Source organism: Pteronotus mesoamericanus, unplaced genomic scaffold, assembly GCF_021234165.1.
Source record: "Pteronotus mesoamericanus isolate MK-2021 breed Mesoamerican mustached bat unplaced genomic scaffold, CSHL_Meso_final contig_101, whole genome shotgun sequence".
Classification (NCBI taxonomy): domain Eukaryota; kingdom Metazoa; phylum Chordata; class Mammalia; order Chiroptera; family Mormoopidae; genus Pteronotus; species Pteronotus mesoamericanus.
The window spans coordinates 26,566,019-26,587,997 of record NW_026555001.1 but is presented as its reverse complement, the minus strand read 5'-3'; the positions used below and the strand labels follow the sequence as shown (position 1 = coordinate 26,587,997).

The 21,979-nt window shown below is 56.8% G+C and overlaps 1 protein-coding gene across 1 annotated transcript; it reads left to right on the top strand.

Moving 5' to 3' along the window:
• Positions 1 to 10,709: 10,709 nt before the first annotated feature.
• On the top strand, positions 10,710 to 20,119 carry KLF11 (KLF transcription factor 11). Its single transcript, XM_054569775.1, has 4 exons — positions 10,710 to 10,885; positions 12,414 to 12,683; positions 13,859 to 14,822; positions 17,569 to 20,119. Exons 1-4 carry the CDS (start codon positions 10,844 to 10,846, stop codon positions 17,763 to 17,765), a joined length of 1,473 nt encoding a protein of 490 aa, XP_054425750.1. The 5' UTR covers positions 10,710 to 10,843; the 3' UTR covers positions 17,766 to 20,119.
• Positions 20,120 to 21,979: the final 1,860 nt, after the last annotated feature.

Genomic DNA, 21,979 nt, shown 5'->3' with positions numbered 1-21,979 from the left:
CTGGGCAGAAATGGCCGAGCGGGAAGAACTTTGCAGACTTCACTGCGGCCTCCCGGGATATCTGGGGGGAGGGAGGGGCGCTCCGGGCCCCCGCCTTGTCCGGGCTCCAAGACAGCCAGCTGCGTGCGCGCGCCTCCGTGAAGTCCTCTCCAGTTTCCATAGACGCGGAAGGACGCGTGTGCAGAGAGACGGAAGGGGCCGCTGCTGTAGGCGGCGTTCCGGGAGGGACCCAGGGGCTTCAACCTGGGACCTGTGGCTCGCCTCTGGCCACTAGGATATGCCGCAGGTGATGTCACTCTGACAACTACATCTTTTTTAAAAATTTATTTATTTTTAGAGAGGGGGAGGGAGGGAGGAGGAAAGGAGAGAGAGAAACACCGATGTGAGAGAGAAACATCCATCACTGCCCTAGACAGGCGCCCTCACTAGGGATGGACCACACCCCAGGCATGTGCCCTGACTGGGAATCGAACCAGTGACCTTTCACCTTGCAGGGATGATGCCCAAGCAACTGAGCCACACTGGTCAGGGCACAACTACATCTTGTCTTAAAGACTGTCTTAGCTGACTGGAGAGAAACCTGCCTATGGAGGTGCCTGTGGGAGGGGACAGCAGCCAGCGCCCTCTAGGACCCACGGGTGGCCTCCGGTGGGCCACCAGTGAGAAGCCTGGTCCTGGTGCTAGGCCTCAGGGAAAGGAATTCTGCCAACAACCCGAAAGCAGAAGCTCCTTCCCCGGTCAAGTCTGCAGATGAGAACTTAGCCCAGCTGATGCTCCACTGCAGGCTGGTAACACCCGAGCAGAAGACCCAACTAGGCCGTGTCCACACCCCTCCTTTATTATCTCCCGCAAGCTGTGAGTTACAAGCGCGTGTTGTTTTGAACCTCTAAGCTTGTGGTGATTTGCCACACGGCATGGGAAACAATTACAGCCCATCTGTCCTCTGAGGCAGAGAATGGCGGCAGCTGCCTGCAGACGGGCCTCCTGCCCTGAGGCCACGCACCTGCTCGGTCCACCCTCCACACCGTGGTCAGAGACATGGCCCTAAAATGCCAATGCGGTGGCCGTTCCCCAGTGTCAGTCCCATCAGTGCCCGCTCTTGGTTCTCAGGATGAAATGCAAACCTTCAGCACGGCCTGCAAGGCACTTGATAAATAATCCTTTACCCCAACTCCAGCCTGTGTGGGGGTGGGAGGGAGACCAATCCCCCCAGCCCCTCACATCCAGGCCTTTGTGAGCCACTCATTTTTCTCTGGATCTCTGTTCCCCCAACACACACATATGCACACGCACCCCTTTTCTCTTCCTTTTCCTCTCGCCTTGGAGGCTCAGCCCAAACATGGCCAGGAGTTAGGGTTCTGAGCCTAAGATGAAACACCTGTCTGCCTAGGTTCCCACTCCCGAGGCAGTTCACAGTTCTGCTGGCCTGTCCCCACTGACAGTTTCTCTCTGAGACTGTGCTCCGCGGGGTGGTACACACGGCTGCCTCAGGGGCCCTGGGACCTGCTCAGGGCTGGCCACCCCGGAGCGAGGGTCTATTGAAATGAATTCATGAACAGCATGTCTGCTTTTTGGATGAGGATGGGGGCCGCTGAACCCTCTCATATCCTCTAAACGAGGAGTGGGAGCTACATGTGAGTTGGGCGATCTGGTGCCAGCCCCAGTCCCCGATCTGGCCTCCCGGGGCATCTGGACTGCAGTGGAATCTGCTGGAAACCAGAGGCGGTGAAAGCCCCCCCGGGCTGTCTCATCGGCAACCTGGCAGCTCACTGCCACTGCAGGAACAGCGCCCTCTCAGAGCCCAGGAGGGGACCGGCTTCCCCGACCTCCCTCCCCGCTCCCGCTGGCGGAACAGGCAAGCAGCCGGGGTGTGCCCCTCTGCAAAGGAAGTGGTGGCCAGGCCCCTCCGTGGGCTGAGAGGCCTTTTCCCCAGGGTGGGGGGCTTCCTGCTCCCCAGGTACCAAACAAAGCCCTCAGTAGGCCCAGCAGGACAAGGAGCTTCCAGGACCCCTTCCCAGCTACTTCCACCAGAGGAAAGCGCTGGGCCAGTGACACTCTTGTGCCCTCCCTTCCTTCTCCACCCACAGCTTTGTCACAGGAGCCAGGAAGCCGGACGGCTGGGAGCTTGAATGGTCTCCAAGCCCTGCTCCGAACATCTGGCCAGTGCAGCCAGAGTGTCCAAAAACGCTCCAGGCCTGGCTGCAAGGGAGTGAGCTCCCCAGCTGCCTGGGGACCGCCAGCCTGGCCCTGCAAGCTCTGCTTCCCTGCTCTGGAGTTGGGGGCACGGGCCCTTACGCACAGGACTCCGGCCCCTGCCCCGGCCGAGTTCACATCTGGGGCTGTCGACGCAGCCCCACAGAGTGAGGTCCCAGCTGCTCTCTTCCCCTGGGGCCCAAATTAACACACACACACACACACACAGAGGCTGACAGGGGAAGACAGGGCCCAATTAAGCCAAAAAAACCAACCCTGCTCCAGGTGGGGGTCATTTGAGTGCCTGCACGTGCCACGCCTGGGGAACCCATCACTAATTCTTAAACCAACTCCGCGAGGGCGGTCCTGTCATCCCCGTTTTAGAGTGGAAGGAACTGAGGATTTGGAGTGTTAGGCGGGGAGGGCCCTTAGAACTCAGGGCCCAGGGCTTCCCGTGCGGGCCCCGGCGGAGGCCTCCGGGGCGCGCAGAGCGAACGGCGTGTGACACGGACAGCATTGCGTGCAGGTGTGACTTTAGAACCCACGCAAAGCCAAATCTGGTGTGTGGGCACGTGCGCGCGCGCGCACACACAGAAAAAGGTCTGGTGGGGGTTCCCTGCCTTGGCAGGGAGATGGGAGGAGGGGAAGCTTCCACTTTCTCCTCCAGAGGGTGAGAGAGAAAAGAAGGGAGAGGAGGGGAAGGGCAGGGCTGAGTGGGGCGGGGGGGGGGGGGAGGGGGGGGGGGGGGGAGGGGGGGGGGAGGGGGGGAGGGGGGGGGGGGGAGGGGAGGGGGAGGGAACGGCAAGAGAATTTTACTCTCTTTGTATGTACTTTTCTAGATTTCTCTTTTCTATAATGAGGATGCACTGCTTTTGCAATGGTAACATTAAACTTTACACAAATTATCATATAAAATAAATCAATCTTCAATTAGTCTCAAAATCACTGGTTAAAGATCTCACTGGGGAATTCAATGTCCCCTTGTTGCCCATGACATCAGTGCCTGGTGGCCCAGACCCCCTGCTTTCACTGGTGAGCGAGGCAGGGGGCTGGCGGGGACAGCGGGCAGAGTGGGGCCTCTGGGGCGGAGGGAGCTGTCGCCCCGGACAGCAGTTTGATTTGGGCAAGTTCCTTAGCCCTGTCCTGCCCTCCGTGTCCCCCTCTGCGATACCCACAAGGCAAAGTTGACATAGAAATTAAATGAGGTCATGGGAAAATGTGTGTGTCAACAGCGTCTGGTGCGCCATGTGTGATGAACAGTGGCCAACATGACTGTTTGTTTACTTTATATTCATACTGTTCATGTTACTGTACATTAATATTGTTCAGGTGAAGCTGGGCGACTCTTCCTGGTCCCACTGTGCTCAGTCAGCCCTGAGCTGGGCGCTGGCGCCTTCAAGGGGTTAAATCCATTCCTGGGGCCAAGGCCGGGACTAACGCCAGCAGGCGACCACAGGGAGCAAGGGGCAGGCTTCTGACAGGCCCCAGCTCAGGCCCAGCGAGTCCCCTGTGAGACTCGTCTCTGCTGCCCATTCTGCCAAGGTCTTGAGCTGCCGCCCGGCTGGGCTGGTTCCAGCCCCACTGGGTCACTGGGGAAGCCGGGCTGGCAGCTCACCAGTTACAGGCACTTTGGCCAGGCAGAGGGGCTGGGTGGCCATGGGGACACTTGGAAGGTCGCCCTGCTGGCCTCCGAGGGCTTTCTTCTGGGACTGACTGCGCAGCGGTAGCCCTGGGGCATCTGTCCAGGGACCTCGCGATGGGGCGGAGGGCACTGCGTTGGGCGTCCGGCGGTGGAGCAGGGGGCATGGGTTCCAGGTGTTTCTGGGCTCACACTCGGTGACTTGGACAAGCGGTTTCTGTTCTCGGGGCCTGTTTGTCCCCACAAAACCAGGGGTTAGGCTGAATCAGTCACGTTCGCAGCACGGTCCCTGGACCACTGGTGTCAACAACATCTGGCAATTGGCTAGAAATGCAAACTTCGCACACTCCACGGGAAACCGCTGTGGCAGAAGCTGCGGGGTGAGCGGGCCGATTTTTTACACACCCTCGGGGGCAGCAGCTGCTGCTCAGGTGTGGGACGCTGGGCTGGAGGCCCTCACAGCGTTTTCCAGGGCTTCCTTCCACCTCTGTCAGCACTGAGATGTCATCTCCATTCTCTGCGCAGCCACCGTCTACTTGTCCAGTGCCACCCCAGCTCTGGCACCGTCCCGTGTGGAAACCGTCCTCACCTGGCTTCCCGCCAGGCCTGCCCGCAGGGCAGTCTGGTCTCCGGTGCGGCCCCTGCTGTGAGCACAACCCGTTGTTTGTGGGTCCGTCACGCTGCTAAGTGGCAAGACCTGAAGGCCAGGGTTGGTCTTACCCCCCACCATGGCCCCCCAGCACCGAGCACACAGCAGGGCTCTCCTTCCCCGCATCAGAGGCCGTCCTGCGCAGAGTGCCTGCCGAGCTCCGTTTGCCCCGGAGGAGCCTCCAGGGGCCCACTTGGCCCACAGCCCCATCCTGGGGCTTTCTGTTGGCAAATGTGCTGCTGGCCCCTCTGCTCTCATCGGGGGCCTGCCCTGTAGGCACAGCCCGGTTCTCCCCCTCAGAGGGTTTGAAGACACAACATACAGAGAGGCTGTGGCCTGGCCTGGAGACACGGAGAGAGGGCAGAGCACAGCAGCCGCCAGGGAGCTGGGGTGGGGGCGGGGGCGTGTGGCCGCTGAGCAACAAAGCAGCGGCCTGGAGGCTCGCGAGCTGCCCCGCCCCACCCCCACTGTCCCTGCGCACTCACAGGGACTCACGGGGACTCACAGGTGCTCTCAGCGGCCTTTTCCAGAAGGCAGTTGGGACAAAGGAGCCTGGACTTGAGCTGGAGAGTCAGATCCTGGCTCCGCCAACACCAGCCAGTGATGATGGGCAGGCCACCCTCAGTTTCTTCATCTGTAAAATGGGGCCGAGAATCAGAGGATAAAAAAGGGATGGAGAGCTCACACGTTGCAGAGCTCTTGGGCCACGTTTGGTGTTGAGTGTCTTTTGAGCTGAACCTCCTTTGGAACTGGAAACTCTCAAAGGAGAATCATTGTTCTTTCTCTCCTGAGCCCAGTGGCTCCATGCACCCTCACCAGGCCTCCATCTCCCAGTCTCTAAAGGGAACAGCTTCCTCTGGATGTGCCTCATCTGCCCCTAGAAGCCCCTCTGCCCCTAGAAGCCCCTCTGCCCCCTTCCCCGCCAGCGTCCCAGGGGAAGGAGACAGGAGCCCCGTGCTTTAGCAGCGGTGGATGCTGAAGGCCAGGCAGCTGGTAAATCAATCACTCAACAGCTGGGGGACTGGTGGGCTGGTGATTCATTAATCTGTCCACTAGTCAATCATTTATTAGGTCATTTGGACTGTCCGTCTGGCCCTTGTGCAGCTTCCGGCCCAGTGAGCTCAACCAGGGAAGAAGAGAAAGGCAGGAAGGATGGGTCGGACCCAGGCCTGGCGATCAGCCGGCTCCCCTCCCACAACGTCGCTCCCGGACCCTGCCACCCAGCCTGGCCTGCCGGGGCAGCGGGGCAGCGGGGCAGCCAGACTGCAGCCTTGCTTCCTTTCTCCTGGTCCCGCAGCTGGGCTCAGACCAAAGACTGGAGACTCGAGGGCTGCCGAGGCCCGGGCTGGCCCACCTGCACCCGGCGGGGGAGGCGGGAGCGGCTGAGGGTCTGGCGGGGGCAGTGCACCCGCGGTGGGCAGCTGCCAGGCTCTAGGCAGAGCGGAATCAGCATCAGACTTCTGTTTCTGACCAGGCCTGGAATCAGCTCCTCCAAGTTCACTGCGGAAAGACCAGCCCTCGTAGAACCCTGGTTATCAGAGATGGAACAGTTTCTCAAAACCGTCTAGTTCAGAGAGTCCCGGATTTGGGCGTCTCACCGACCGCAACACTTCAGGGCAAAGTTGGGGGTCTGCCATGGGGCTGCCGGTGTTTTGTTTTCCTGGTAGGGCATTATGTACTATCTGCTATCAGCGCCTTTTTCTAACAAGAAAGAAATCAGGAGGATGTAATCTCTGAATAAATGCTAGCCCTTAAATTGTACCTAACTACGTGACAAAATGCACTCGCCGCCTGTATTTTTCTCATTCCAAGCAAAACCATGAAGAGTAACTTGACCATAGCTCCAGACTGATTCAAATCGCTGAGCCAATCCAACTCCATTCTTTGCAGGTCAGGGAACTGAAGCTCAACCACGATAAAGAGACCCGCCCCAGGGGACCCGGCACTGACTCCAGGAGCAAGGACAAAAGCTCAGGTCTCTGTCCAGGGCCGACACTCTGGGTGGAGCCTCGAGGCAGGGACACTCGCCGCCCCCTCCCTGCCTGAGTCCTTAGCACGTTGCTTTCTGAGGCCATTCCGAAGCTCTCGCCTCACCAGGCCCCTCCCCGGCAGATGGCTTCTCTTCCCACATCAGCACGAAGGTGGATCACAGGCGAGCACCTGGCCTTTTCTGATCTATATCCCAGGAGCTTCCTGACCTGCAGCGTCTTCCCTTCCCTCTCTGGTTCTCTGAAGAACCAGGTCCTTCCTCCTGCACAGCCCGCTCCCCTGCCTGCACCCCTCCTGCACCCCCCAACACCCCCCAACACACGCTCCCCACCTCTTTCCCCACCGGCCCCTCCCCCTCTCTTGCATCATTCTTCTCCGCAGGCCCCTTCCCTTCAGCACAGAAACATGCTCAAGTTTCTGTACTGTCATTTAAAATTCCTTCCAAAGTTCACGGAAAAAGAAATCAGGATGGCTTTACATACACAAAAGTTAAGTAAACTCAATCAAAGAAATACAGAATAAGCCCTGGCCGGAGTGGCTCAGCAGGGCGGGTATGGTCCTGCAAACCTAAAGGTCTCTGGCTGGATTCCTGGCCAGGGCCCATGCCTGGGTTGTGGGCCAGGCCTGGTTGGGGGGCGTGCGAGAGGCAACCAATAATGTTTCTCTGGCACATCGATGTTTCTCTTCCTCTCTCACTTCCTCCTTTCCCCTCTCTCTAAAAATAAATCTTTTTTAAAAAAAGTACAAAATAATATTATGAATTATGATTGCTTTCCACTTCGCTTATTAAAGGTCAGAGGATTCAAGAAGGCCCACATTAGTGAAGAAATAAGGAACTGGCTTTGCAGCCGGTGTTGCGTGATGAACAAGCACAAAGGCATGTTTGGAGGGCAATTTGACAATCTTTCTAAATTAAAAGCGCACACGGCTGTGTGTCGCAATTTCCATAGCACGTCAGTCATCATGGCCCGAGGCTGGAAACAACCCTGATAGCCACGAGGGAAGGACAGGCCAGCACAGTGCGGCTATGAGAGTGAATGCATCCCAACTAAAAAGCAACGCCGTGCCATACCCCGAAGAGAAGATGCTATGTCATTCTCTTTGTCCAAGCTTCAGCACGTGCAAAAGGAACGTTGGCACAAGGACGTCGGTGGGAGGGCATCATGGAGGGAGCCCCAGGAGTTGGCGGATGCTGTTTCTTGATCTGGGGGGCTGGTCACGAGTGTGTTTGCCTCGTGAACATTCACTGTGCACTTAAGTGTTTGCACTTTGCTGTATCTATCCTAGGCTGCAATTAAATTGACCAAAAACCAAAAAATAAAATGAAATAAAGAAAAGGAATACAAAAGCAGTTGACCCAGCAATTTCAACTCTAGGAAGTGATCCTGTAGTTTTCCTCATGCGCGGACAAATGATGCATGGGCTCGTTGTCCTGGCAAGCTGGAAGCAACCTAAGCCCCCTGGTGAGGTAAGCAGGTGTGGCTAAAGAAATCATGACCCGTCTGTGTGCCATGCAGGGAAATACCATTTAACCATTACAAAGCACAAGGTTGGGCCCTGTCTGGTGTGGCTCAGTGGATTGAGCACCAGCCTGCAAAACAGTCACTGGTTTGATTCCCAGTGCAGGGCACATGCCTGGGTTGCAGGCCAGGCCCCCAGAAGGGGACGCGCGAAGTGTAACCACATGTTGATATTTCTCTCCCTCCCTTCTCCTCTCTAAAAATGAATAAATTTTTAAAAATCTTTTTTAAAAAGTAAAAGAATAAACAAAGTATAAGGTCGGTTCTTGTGTAGATATCTAACAGCCACCAAGCTGTCACATATAAAGTCAGTAAGCAAGGTTCAGAAGGTGCACAGAACACTATCCTGTGTGCCACAGTGTGTTTGCAGACACACAGACCCTCTCTGGAAGGACACACGAGAAACTGGCGGCAGCCTAGCTGGTGGCATGTACTTCCCAGGGGAGGCGGTCTGCGTTTGTGCCCAGTTTGCCTGCCAGCCCTTGCTCTGACTGCGGGTCCATGGCGCCAGCTGCCGACAAGGGCCTCGGAAACGTCTCTGAGCGAATGACCGACAACAGTCTTTAGCTTAGAAACCTGTCGACATCCTTCTGGCTGCAGGCAGGCCCAGAAGCCGGCGTCTGGCAGCAACACAGTCTGTTGTGCGTGCGTGCATGTGTGTGTACATGCAGAAAGGCGTCATGGAAAAGTGGTTTCTGGGTAGACATGGGGGAGAACGGAGGAGGGACCAGCATGAGTGAAGGCCTGTCTCTCTGTCTGGAGCATGCGCTAGACATAGTGCTTTATGCCTGAAGAGCCTGCGACAGCCTGCTGCCCAAGTTTCTAGGCACCGCTGCTGAAGTGAGGGAGGCTCGGGCGTCAGGGCGTCAGGCTCATGGGAAGCTGCTGCCACCTCCTAGAGGAACGAGACATGGCCAGCCTCAACTTGGCCACCATGGCTGAACTGGGGTTTGGATCGAGATCTGACCCCAAAGCCCTGTGCTTAGCATTCTGCTGAGTGGCCCTGCGGTTTGGAAGTCAGGAAAGGCTTCTCTGAGGAGCTGCCCTGCAGTCTCACAGAGTCCAGGCGGAGAGGGGTTAGGGCGTTCTGCATGGAAGCGACACCACGTGCCAAGGGTTATGCATGCGGAGAACCGGCTGGAAATCAGGCAGGGAGCACCGCCTCGGGCCTGGTGATGCAGAGTCGTGGATTCCTCCCCGGGCAGCGAGGTCCAGTCCCAGTCCCAGTCCCAGCCCCAGTCCCAGAGCTGCCTGGATTCCAACAGAGGCGCCATCGTGGGTTTGATACCATCTCTGCTCTGGAAGGTGATTCTGGCAGAGAGATAAGCAGCAAATTGCAGGTGGTGAAGCTGGAGGCAGGCAGTCCTGTTGGGAGGCAATGGCGGTAATTCAGGTGAGAGATCATGGTAGCCTGGACGAAGGCAGGACTGGGTAACGGCAGTTAATAGCGTGAGCAATATTTAGGATGAAAGCCATTAAGTGATTGCCAGAAGCAAGTGCAGGAAATGGAGGAGTCAAAGATGACCCTCGGATTTTTGGGAGTAGCTGGAGGTGAGGTGAGAAATCCAGGTTTGTATAGAACGAGTTCAGATTCAAGGACACTGAATTAGAGGCGTCTTCAGGATAGCCAAGCGCGGGGCGGGGCGCGGGGCGGGGGGCCCAGTAGCTGCTCACCTCCATCCACTTACTCAACCAGTAGTTACTGTGTGCCTGCAGTAAGCTAGGCCCTGGGGGTTGGCAGTGAATTAAACAAGCTCCCTAACCTCTGGTGGGGAGCCAACTCACAAAAAACTAAAGGACCCGGGGAAGGTGCAATGGCTTGTGAGGTGCAAGCTGCGGCCAGAGCCCTGGGCCCCACCTGTTTCCTTCTCAGTCTAAGAGGAAGACAGGCGCCCTGGGTTTGTCTTCCATTCAGGGCCGAGGACTTCCCAGAGGCAGTGTCGCTTCCACCGTGGCTGGGAAGAAAGGGCGGGTTTCACCAGGCATGTTTCAGGTGATTGCCTGTCTTGGCTTCCCTTAATCTCACGTAAGAGTGGACACGGAAGCCCAAAGCTGCCTGAGGAGGGGTGTCGGAGGCAGAAACTGCCTGGGAACTCGGGCTCTGAGTGCTTGCAGGAAGAATCAGATACTGGCAAGTTAGCCGGAGCCAGCCGGCTTTCAAAGCTCTTCCAGGTCAGCGATACGCTCCTAAGCGCCGACAGTGGATTAATGAAAACGGAAAAGCAAGCGAGCAATATCCTGGTTGAGGCCTACAGGTGGTGGGAGGATTCAGTCAATGGGGGCCTGCGGCCGGGAAGGCTGTGGATGGCGGCCCCTTTAAGCGCGGTCCCCGCCCCAGCCAGCGCGCCCAGGACCCGGGACTTCCCGGGCTGCATCCCAGACGCCCGCGCCGCCCGCGCCGCCCACGCCACCGCCGGGCCGCCGGGACCTTTCCCCTACTTTCCAAGACCTCAGGCCCCGCCCCTTCGCTCCTACCAAAACACGTGCCGTATCCCGCCCTGGCGCCTCACGCCGCGGCCAAGCTTTGATCACGCGGCTCCCTGCCGCGCCCATTGGCCGGTTGTGCATGGATAGGGCGCGGATTGGCTGGCGGGTATCCGGCTCCGCCTCGGAGGGGCGCGGTGTATTTTGGTTTGCCTCCGAGCCCCGCCCCCGCGGCCGCGCCCTCGGCGGCCGCCCCGCCCCTCCCGCAGCGCTACGGCCGCGCCGGAGTAGAGCCGCGCGGACTGGTGGAGGCGCGTACCAGCTGCTGGAGCTCGGGTCGCTGGCTACCTCCGCCACGCACGTGCAGCCCCTGCCTTGCTCTGAGCATCTGCCCCGCCGCCGCTTTGTTGCCTGTAGGTTGCCGGCACCATGCACGCGCCGGGCTCCGTGGGTACCGGAGAGACGCGCGCGGTAAGTGGCTAACCCCCGGAACGAGGGACGAGGCGCAGCCGCGCCACCTTTGCGGGGCCAGAGCGCGAAGAAGGGAGCAGGAGTGCGGGGCCTCGCCACGGCCACGCCGTTAGATGCCGGGACAGGTTCCAAAGCCAGGAGAGGCAGCGGCCGCGTGGGGCCGGGCGGGGGCGTGTGCTCCGCGCAGCCCTACCGCAGCTTTGTTTCGCGCCCCCGCAGCGGCGCCGCCCAGCCAGCTGCGGGCTCGGGTCTATTTCCAGGCCATGACGTCACCAGGCCCTGGGAGGTGGTGAGCGTTGGGCGGGGAGCGGCTGGCGGGGGACCGGGGCGGGGCGGGGCCCGGGCTGTGGGAACGCGGCCTGTGGGCCAAGCAAAGGCTGGCGGGAAGGCAGCACGCGGCGGGGCGCGCCGGGCGCCGTTCGCCCCAGTAGGAGGCTCCTGCAGTCGCGGCCCCTGCCGAGCGGTGCGGGGAAGATGTCTGGCTAGACCTGGCACGGGGTGGTCGCGGAGTGCGGACCGCCAAGGGGCGGAGAGGGGTGTGGGAGCCGTGCGTTGTGGTCCGTCCCTGCAAGTGGCAGCAGAGCAGGGGCAGCCCCCACGTTTGTGACGAGTTCACAGTTTATGCTAGGACCAGGCCAAAGCTGGGCCGGAGTGACGTTTCTAAAGGCTGCCTCATTACCTGTGTGCCCTGCGGGGAACCTGAGCAGGACAGAAGGGTGTGATGCCCTGGCACACGAAGTGGAACTGTGTGTCTTTATAGATTGGAAGTGACTTTGGGAAGAGATCACTTACTCCCAGGCACTTCCCTACCCATTTCCCTCTTGGAAAAGCCAGTGTGACACCGGGGAAGACAGCATCTCCCAGGTTGCAGGAGATCGTGCAAATGCTTCCTCTTACTTACCCCTGCCCCCCACTGACCTTGTGGCAGGAGGGTGTGACTTCTTTTCCTGAGACTGAGGAACAAGGGCTCTACCTTTGTGGAGCCCGTGGTTTCACCCCCCCGCCCCGCCCTGGGGCTCTGCCGGGCCAGCCCTGGCTTGGCAGGGCTATGGGCACTGCTCTGGTAAGTTCCTCAGAATGCATCCCCAGGGACACACTCCGGTGGCTTGGCCAACTCGGAAGGGCTGCGCTCTCATCTCAACCAACCGGAAAACTCAGGTGGAGTCCATGTAGGTTCCTTCCCAGGTTCCCAGGTGGGACTAGCTGCTTAGGCTTATACCTTTGGAATTAATGTCTTACTAATAGCTTACCAAAGAAGAATGTGGACCTCATGCATATCAGTAATCTCTTTAAGATGAGGGTGTTCTGTGGAAACATCGTGCCAGCCACATTCAGTTCCGTCACCCGTCTTCAGGACGACAGCCTGAGAGCGAAGTCGTCAGGAGCGCTCTGTTGTCGTCTCTTCCGAGAACAGAGCTTGCTGTGTGTGGTGTGTGGTGCTGTGTTACGTATGTAACGCAGGCTCCAGAGAGGCGTGCCCACATGCCTCGGTTTCCCCTGGACTGAGAAGCCACTATGTTGCCTTTAGGTGGATATCATGGACATATGTGAGTCCATCCTGGAGAGGAAGTGGCATGACAGTGAAAGATCCACGTGCAGCGTCTTGGAACAGAATGACATCGAAGCTGTCGAGGCTCTTGTCTGCATGAGCTCCTGGGGTCACAGGTCCCAGAAAGGTGACCTGTTAAAGATAAGGCCCCTCACACCTGTGTCTGACTCTGGGGATGTCACCTCCACCGTGCATGTAGATGAAGGCACCTCGGAGCTGCTGAAGGACTTCCATTCTTTATCCACACTGGTAAGAGGTGGGGACGGGGGAGTGCGGTGCAGTGGCCAGCGTACCTTCAGCAGCTGTGCCGAGGAAGTCGCAGGGGCATTCCCTGGGATGCTGAGGAGCACGTTCGTAGCCTCCCCTTGTGGAGGACCTAAGGACAGAACTCCTTTTACCTCTTGGAAACATGGCCTTTCCATTGGTTGATCGTAGCGTACAGCCACAGGGTTAAAATATCAGTAGGACAAAACCTATGGGCTAATTCAAGAAAGTGAAATGTACTCACTTCCCTGGAGAATTGCAGGGCAGGGGGTTGGTTCCCCAGATGACCGAGTCCAGAATCAGGGTATGTGGGTGGCAGCTGGGCCAGGCCGGCACTTTGGCACCAGACGCCCTGAGTTAGCTGGGTAGACATACCCCTGCAGTGGCAGCCAGCCTCTTACTTGCGTGAGCTGGCCGCAGTCGAGTGCTGTTTTGTTTTCCTAACTTGCTACAGCTATGACATGGCTTGGAGAGGCGGCCTCTCGGCTTGGAGAGGCTGAGGGCTGTTGGTTGCTAACAGAAGCGAAAATCGTAATCTGATTTCCTGGAAGCTTGCGTGGAAGGGGAGTGTGTGGGAAGCCACTCGGAGAGGGATGAGAAGGGACTCGCGGGCTGGGGAGAGGGTTGTGAAGCGCTGGCCTAGCGGCTGGGGCCCCTTCCAAGCCACTTGGCCTCGGGCTCTTCCACAGGGAGGCTGAAGTAAGTGGGGATTGTTGGGGGCGGAACAGGGAGGCTTGGTGTAGGCAGGCCACTGGTTGGAACGTGGCCTTTGGGGACCCTTCCGATAGGGTTACCTCGCCTCATCTCATAGGCACTGGCTAAGTGTGTGTTACGTGATTACCACTGGGGTTTTATGATTTTTCTGAGAGTCTAAAATGATTAGGAAAAGCTCTCGTTTTGAGTGTGGATTTATTTTCTCCTCTGCAGTCCTCATGCTTAAATTGCTCATTTCAGTGACTGTGCAGGCCCAGCAGCGGGAAAGGAGTAGAAAGTAAGGGCCTTGTGCAGCCTAGAAATCCCCTGCTGTTGTGGGCAGGCTTAGCTCAGTGTATTCTAAGAATTCCTTTTTAAAGGCAGTGGGGGCAGCTTGATCAAAGTAAGCGCCTTTTAAAATTTAACCAAAACAACCTTTTCACGCACTTTTTTTTTTTTCCCCCAAGTGCATGACTCCTCCTCTTAGCCCTGATCTCATGGAGCCATCGACGGGGACACTTGCTCCTTCCCAGGTCGGTGATTCCAAAGCACACACAGCCATGGCCATCCCCCCAGCCTGTGCTGCCGCAGCCCGCTTGCCAAGCAGGAGGGAGGAGAGCCTGCCTGCGTCCAAGTCAGAGCCGGGGCAGCCAGCCCCTGGCCCCGACTGCAAGGCTGTGGTGACCGGTGTCAGCCACCTCGCCACAGGGAGTCCTGCCCCCGTCCACATTTCGACCACCCAGACTCAAGCACGCGAACCTTCAGATGACAGAGAAGGAGAGGCACAGCCTCTGGGACATCCTGAGGCTTCGCAGGGCACACACCTCAAAGACAATTTACTCAGCGTGAGCTCCGTGTCCTGCCCGCCTTGCTCAAATAAGTCTGATGACCTCAGTGCCCCCGACAAAGGCCAGCAGGGAGGCTGGCCAGTTACGGTTCAGACCTGCTCACCAAAGAATTATGAAAATGACTTGCCAGGGAAAGCCCCTCCTCTGATTTCTGTCCCTGTCCCCAGCACCCCTGTATTTTGCCAAATGATTCCTGTGACTGGACAAAGTGGCATGTTACCAGCGTTTTTGAAGCCACCTCCCCAGGTGTCTGCAGGGACTGCAGCGCCCATCCTGCCCTCCACTGCTCCGGTGCCCCCGCCTGTGTTCGTGGGCGCCCCCGTGCCTCCCGGAGCTGTGATGCTGGTCCTGCCCCCGGGGGCGCTCCCGCAGCCCGTCCCGGGCTCCCCGACTGGCTTCCTGGCGGCCGGGAACAGCAGGTTGTTGCCGCTCGCCCCAGCCCCTGTGTTCATCGCCTCCAGCCACAGCTGTGCCCCTCGGGTGGACTTTTCCCGAAGGAGGAACTACGGTTGCAACTTTCCAGGCTGCCGGAAAACCTACTTCAAAAGTTCCCACCTCAAGGCTCATCTCCGCACCCACACAGGTAAGTGCTGTGGCAGGCGGGGCACTGGGCCGCTGGGCCCGGCAGGTCCCGCGACCAGGAAAGGCCAGGAAACTCCCTTTGCCCCTCCTCTGAGTGGGAGGGAAGCGGGAGATGGCTGGGGGAGGAGGTTCTGAGAAGCCTCCCTGGCCTTGCAGGGAGGGGGCTGACGCCGCTGCAGCTGTCAGCGGGTTTTCCAGAGCACGGCGTCTGCCCGCCCCCGCCGCCTGCCCGCCCCCGCCGCCTGCCCGCCCCCGCCGCTGAGCCGACGCGCTGCTCTGTGATCGCGGTTCAGCGAGGGGCTTTGTGGGTGGTGCGTATGTTGCTCTTTCTCCTCACGTTGCAGTGGACATCTCTTTGCATTTTAGAAAACGTGCATACCATTCCGTAAACCTCAGTGTGATTTAGAGTTACTGTGGGGAAAGGTCTTTCCAAAGTGCAGAGAAGTTTGAGTTCTGGAATATTTGAAATGTGAAGAACTCTAGTTTTCTTTCAGGAATATATAGTATTAATTCAGAAGGAGAAGTCACACAAGGAAGTAACCATAAAGATTTAGTTATCTCTTTATTGTCTGATCCGCTGCATTCAATGGAATTTTCTCTGTCCCTTAGGCTAGCCACTAGCCATACGCTCTTGAAATGGACTGTGTGACTAAGGCACCGTGTTTCACGCTTTCGTCAAGTTGGCGCATGCACAGCCTCTGTGGCGCGCGCACCCTTTGGGTTAGGGTTCTGTCATTCTGTTTTGAAGGGTCCTGTGACTAAGTAGTCTGCTTGTGACAGTCGCCCTTCAGGGGTCACGCAAGCACACACACAGAAGCGCAGAGACAGGTCACAGGCTCTGCAGCGAAGCTGTGTTTTGTAAACTCTCCTGGTCATGCAGTCCCTCCCCCAGAAAGTCTGCTAATGGCCTGGGGCCCCACAGTGAACTGTGGGATACAGTGTGGGCGGTAGCTGGAAGGGCGGGTAGGGTGGTATCTCGGCACCTGGAAGTGCTCATGGCGGGGGGCAGCTCCCACCTGCGGAGGGAAGCAGAGTCTGGAATTGGCAGGTGTGACAAAGGGCGTGACAGAGGGCGCAGGCCCTTGGCTGCAGGGAAGGCCGCACACCTGGCCCGCAGGCACCGCCTCTGCCTTTGCCTTCTCTCCCCAGCCCTGTGTTTCCACCCTGCTCCCTCCACACCCTGCCTCTCCGTCCTGGCGGAAGCCCCTTTAAGGGCCTTGCCGCAGCCAGGGCGCGCACAGGCTTCCTGACGTGCCGTCCTGTGACCCTACCGGTGGCACTGTACTTCCTGCCATGCTTTTTCTTTGGTCTTCAGTTTCTCACGTACTCGAGTCTAACTGGATATAAAATTCTTGGGTCTGATGCAAGGGTCTGGCGCTGGTGGGTGCTGGGTGGTCGCCGGTGCTGCAGGGTGGCCGTCGCATCTCGTCCGAGTGGGCGGGGTGCCTCTGGAGGGCGCAGGGTGGGGAGTTCTGCTCTCCGCTGAGACCTCCGACCCGTCCCCACACAGCGTCCCGTCGGTGCGGCCCTGGAGGGGTCGCCCTGCCAGTGCGGCCGGCCTCCCTGGACAGGAGTGCCAACAAGCTGTCTTCACGTTCCCCCTGAGTGCCGTTTGACCGTAAAGGTTCTGAAGAATCAACTTCTTGTGTTATTTTGTGAACACTTAATCAGAGTCTTCATAAGAAATAGAAACTTTGGGTAATTTTACCTTAGATGAGATAGTTCTGTGTATGTTTCTACAAACTTGAAACTTTTTTGACTCGAATTAGGTGGAGAGAGCAAAAGCCACATTTTTGATATGTTGAACACAGAGCACTTTACTCAATAAATCTCATGCCAAAGGGTAGTTCATCCCTGTCCGGCGCCTGGCCACACTGCTGTGCTGTCGCCCGTGGCGGTGGGTTCCCAGGGACACGCGGGCATCCTAATGCTTTCAGCAGGGTGCGTGATATCCATGAAGTTTAGGCCCTTTTCCTTAGAGTGCTTTTCTAAAGAGTCTTGTGATGCTGAATTTACCTATTGATTCAACTTTGAAAAACATCAAATAGTGTCTCTTCAACACATTCGTTCAAAACCATTTACCTGGCACCTGCCGAAGAGGTGCTGTGCTCGGTGACGGGTAACCGTGGGTGAACTAGACAAGCCGTGAGCCCTCGGGCCGCGGCTGTGCGAGGCCGCGCCAGCGGTGTGTGACTTACGCCCTGGCCCTGAGGAGGGGTGGCCGGGCTTCAGGGGGCCGGGCGGAGCCCATCCTGCTGTTGGGGCAGGGCTGCGCCCGACCTGCGGACCTAGGCTCGGGGCTCACCTCTGGCTCCGGGGAGACCTGGGTGGGGCCCCCTGCCGGGGGAGTAACAAACTGAAGGTGGAGCTGATGATTCCGAGAAGTCTCACAGGTCCTGGCGGGGATGTTCTTTAGATGCACAGCTTCTTGAGAAAGAAGTAGTTATGCTTTTCAAGAATATTCCCTCTACTGCAAGATTTATTTTTATTTAAAGCTACGTTTATCTTTTGAAAGATAAACATTACATCTTACATCTCATTACGTACCATTACATATCACACTTCAGGTACGGCAGGACGAATGGATCTTGGAGGATTTCTTGACTTCTGAATAACTTGATGTCAGAAAAACAGGATATTAGTCTTGTCCTAAATTTTGATGAACAAAATTTAAAACTGACACGGGTTAACCTGTCCAACAGGAGCCGAGCATTTATGTTGTCTTCACTGTCTTTTCTCATGGTCAGGAGAGAAGCCTTTCAGCTGTAGCTGGGACGGCTGTGACAAAAAGTTTGCTCGTTCAGACGAACTGTCCCGGCACCGCAGAACGCACACCGGGGAGAAGAAGTTCGTATGCCCGGTGTGTGCGCGGCGCTTCATGCGCAGCGACCACCTGACCAAGCACGCCCGGCGCCACGTGACCACCAAGAAGACCCCGGGCTAGCAGGCGCGGCGGGCAAACGGAGCGGCACGGCCTCAGCGGAGGAGCCGGGACCCGCCGGCGGCGAGCAGGCCAGTCTCTGCCTGACTGGGTGGCTGGAGTCGCCCGTGGGAATTTTAAAGACTTTTCAGGAAAGGACCAATGGTTTTCTCTCCTAAAATCATTGTCTGGGGAGCTCAGGAGAAGCAGGGGCTGGTTCTGATGAAAGTGTGTTGACTGTGGTTTGGTTGAGATCCTGGCCCGTCTCTGGAGTAGTCGAAGGCAATGGAGGACAGTTTGACCATCTAAGTCACCAGCATTCATGCAAGCACAGTGGCAATCAGATTTACGAGGTCTGGATTTTTACTGCCTTTCTATTCACATTTTGTAGAATTGAGACAGGGTATAACTTTATACTGTTTTCTATGAAAATATTTAAATTATTGGTACTCAGATCACCAATTTCTAGATAGATGATTTTACAGTCATCTTTTCAATGTTTAAGCATGTTTTTATAATAATCCTACTTTTTAGTAACTGTGGCCCATCCTTCAGCCAAAAAAAAAAAAAAAATCACAGATTTGTAATCAGGCCTTTTAGCTCTAAAGGTTTTTTCGAATCAGAACTGGCCGATAGGGGTCCCTAAAAGACAAGGAAGAGGGGGGACTTCACAGTCAGCTTCTTCACCACATTTCCAAGGAATATTCCAGGCAGCCAGTCCTTTACAGCTGTGGCCTGAGGAATTAAAATTTTGGTTAAGCAGAACTAGTCACCCGTGTCCATGATGTGACTGGCGGAGACTGCACCCAGAGGTTGGCTTAAAAACGTGCGACAGGCAGACCCACTGCGAGCAGGGCGCGTCTCCAGGCCCGGAGTGCCCTCTGCTCGCGGCAGGCACACCGTCCGCCCGTTTCCTGTTTGTGCCTCAGACACCAAAAATAGAGGGACCCTCAGCCGCCAGCCCAGCTGCTTTGTCAATTGTTAGTTGACTCCTTGTCTTGTGGCCTTATCCGCAGTATTTGGTAGGTGGAGCAGCAACTTCTTAGAGAAGAAGAAAGCACAGCTTTATTGGTTGGAGGAACTTCCCGCCCAAGAACAGCTTTGCACTTTGCACACAGATGGAGGTGGCCCAGCGCTCTGCTTCCTTTATCTGTCAACAGCGGGAGGAAGTGCAAGTTATGCTGAATGGCAGTCATCCTACCCAGCGGCCCCTTCATTCAAGTTTGAAGGACGTGGTTTTGATCAAGCAGAACTACTTGGAATGGGGGTGTTCTGCACACTGACAGAAAACAGCGGGCGCTGCTTGGAAGCTGGGTGAGCACAGGTCCTCGCTCCGCAGCGGCTATACCCTGCTGGCCGGAGCTGCTGGGACCGCCTTCCTCTGGCGGCGCTGGGAACCCAGGCCACAGAATGCAAGGCAGGAACACAGAGGTGGTTTTCATTGCGCTGTGTACATGTGTTTAGGTTTTGTCTCAGCCTCTTAAGTTTCTGGCATTTGCCTTTATTAAAATGATGGCAAAGTAAAATGGCGAGTAAGTGTAACTAGGTTGTGTGTTCAGGTCTTTCAAGTCTGATGCCCCTCGCCTGGTCGTTTGTCAGTTGTTAGTTGATGCCGGGTAAGTTGCCTTTTACTAAAAGTCAGTCACCACATGCAGGTCTTTAAGTGCCAGCTGTGTGTTTAGGAGGCTGCCCGTGTTGTGGACACTTGCTTAGTTTAGCATTCCTCCTGGTCGCGAGACCCAGGACAGGGGAATTACTAATAAATAATTAGACATAACGCAGCTTGCATTTCCTCGGCCACCCTTTCCCTTCTCTCCCGCTCTGGTCGTAAAGCAGCATAGACATTTCTGTGTGCGTGCCATTTAGATCAGGGTATTGCTCTTGGTTACACAACAATGTTAGTCCCGTTAACGCGGTGGGTAACACACGGCCTCTGAGTACTGGGTGGCTGGTCGCCCTGCATTTCACTCTCTGAGCAGCGTTTCTGAAGAACAGATATGTGAAAAGTGGCTTTGATGTACACTTCCATTTCCTGATAAGATTTAGCAATGCCTTCTGTAAACAATTTTTTTTTTTTTTTGCCTTCTCTTTGCCCACTGAAAGCTGCAAGTTGGGAACCAGTGTTGTCCGGAGAACTCTGTCCTGAGGCCCAGGGCCCCGAGGCTCGTTCTGCGAGGACGCAGAACAGACACAGAGCAGGTGGCGGGGCCCGGGCGCTGGGGCGGGGCTCCTGCCGCAGGGCCCTCAGTGCACTTTACTTCCTGAGCAATTGCGCTTGATCTCTGTTGACTTAGAGCCTTTTTAATAGTTTTAGTAATAAAGTTTAAAATGTTTTGGAATTATGGTCTATGTAACAGCCCTGTGACTTATTATTTAAACGGACATGTGTACTGTAACTTTTTTCTTTGAATCACATAAAACGTCTTTGATTTGCAAACTGAACTTCGTCCTGTGTCGTTTCACTGCACCAGTGTGCTCAGCGGCTTCTCAGAAAGTCGCCTACAAGATCCACTGACGGTCGGCCCGGCCTGGCCCTCCTCTTTACTTTCTGGGTCTGTTCTGCTCTGAGGGCACCCTTTCGATTCCGGGAACATCCTTCCTAAAGGAATCGTGGGAAGAGGCAGCTTCTGCGTTGGCCAGTCCGGTGCTGGGTCTCGTCCCAGCGGAACAGGGCCGTGGGCGCTGGTGACCCCGTGTCCCTCTTCCTGAACCCAGAGGCAGAATGGGAGGAAGCCTTGCGCCCTGCGCCCCCGGCCCAGGCTTCGCCCCTGCTCCTGGGCAACATTCTCTCTGGAACCCACCCAGGCTGGAACTTAGCATCCACATCTCTTGGAAGGAGCTGCAGTGACGTGCATTCAGTTCTCCGTCCTCTTATTTGTCCAAAACAGCCAAGCTCCTCATCTCCCCACGCTTGATTTTCTCACAGTTGACCCCGTTGTCTTTAAAATTTTTTAAATATGTTTATTGGTTTAAGAGAGAGCAAAGTATGGAGAGGGAGGGAGACACCCACAGGTTGCCTCTTGTACCCACCCGAACCGGGGACTAAACTGGAAACCTAGGTATGTGTCCTGACGGGGAATCAAACCCCCAGCCTCTTGGTGCATGGGATGACACTCCAACCTTCTTAGCCATGCCGGCCAGGGGAACCCCACTGTCTTTAGAAAGAACAGCAAGTTCAAGTGTAAACGTCACCCTGGCTTCCTCACTTGACATTCACGCAACCCTGTTGACTGCCTGCCTGCCAAAGCCACCCATCTGGGCTGTGGTGGTGAAAAGGTACACACGCTGATTCGTGGGCCACGCTGCTCCTGACCCTATGTGTGCGTGCACATGCCAGCGCGTCGGGGAGGGGCCGTAAACCGCCCTGTGTGTGCGCGTACATGTGCAGGCGTGTGGGGAGGGACCAGTGACCATAAGCGGCTTCGCATTCAGCTACTTGCGGGCCTCTCCAGCTCCAACCCCTACTCCTTTGCCTCTGGGTAGCGGCCACGACTCTGTTTCCAGCTTGTGACTGTGCCTGCTGTCTTCTCTCCGTTGTCACCAAGGGTCCACTTTCCCGCTCTAACACCACTGTTGCTTCACTTTCAACCTGCCTCTGTGTGGGGACTTTTGAGATGAGGAACTTGAGACACTCTTTTTTAACAGGCGGGGTCCACGCTGGGAGAAAGCCCAGGCAACAAGGAAGGAAGGACTCTTACCTCGGGGGGAGAGACATGCTTGGTCCCCTCTGAGTCGGGGGGCTCGTTCCCAAAGGCCTCTCACCGCTCCCCGAGAGGCCTGGTGACCCCCAGGACGCCCTGAGCTGACCCTGAGGTTGGCGCCCTCTCCCCAGCACGCCCTGGCTGAGCCCAGCAGACAAACTTGCCGAAATGTAGATGATGAAAGAAGAGACGATGCCACAGGCCAAGTGCTGGGGAGGAGGTGCCCACCCCAGAGGAGATGGCAGCACAAAGCAGCAGCAGCCGAGGGCGCGAGCGCCCCCCTCGGCTCTCACCCAGCTCTGCAGGCGGCTTCTGGGGAGCCTTCCGGGGGCCCCTGCTCTGGACTCCTTCACCACTGCAGGTTCTGACCACTCCTGAGAACTCACCAAATGGTATCGGACTTTATCGCGAGTCTAACCCACACCTGCTAAAATATGAAGTCCCCACGACAGGGATCATATCCCATCTACCCCCACCCACGAACCCAAGCATCCATCCATCCATCCATCCAGATGAAACTTTGTTCCCTTTCTTATA

Coding starts and splice junctions, on each gene's coding strand:
- KLF11 (XM_054569775.1), top strand. CDS start 10,844: ATGCACGCGCCGGGCTCCGTGGGTACCGGAGAGACGCGCGCG. Junction 10,886..12,413: donor GTACCGGAGAGACGCGCGCG/GTAAGTGGCTAA, acceptor TGTTGCCTTTAG/GTGGATATCATGGACATATG. Junction 14,823..17,568: donor TCATCTCCGCACCCACACAG/GTAAGTGCTGTG, acceptor TCTCATGGTCAG/GAGAGAAGCCTTTCAGCTGT.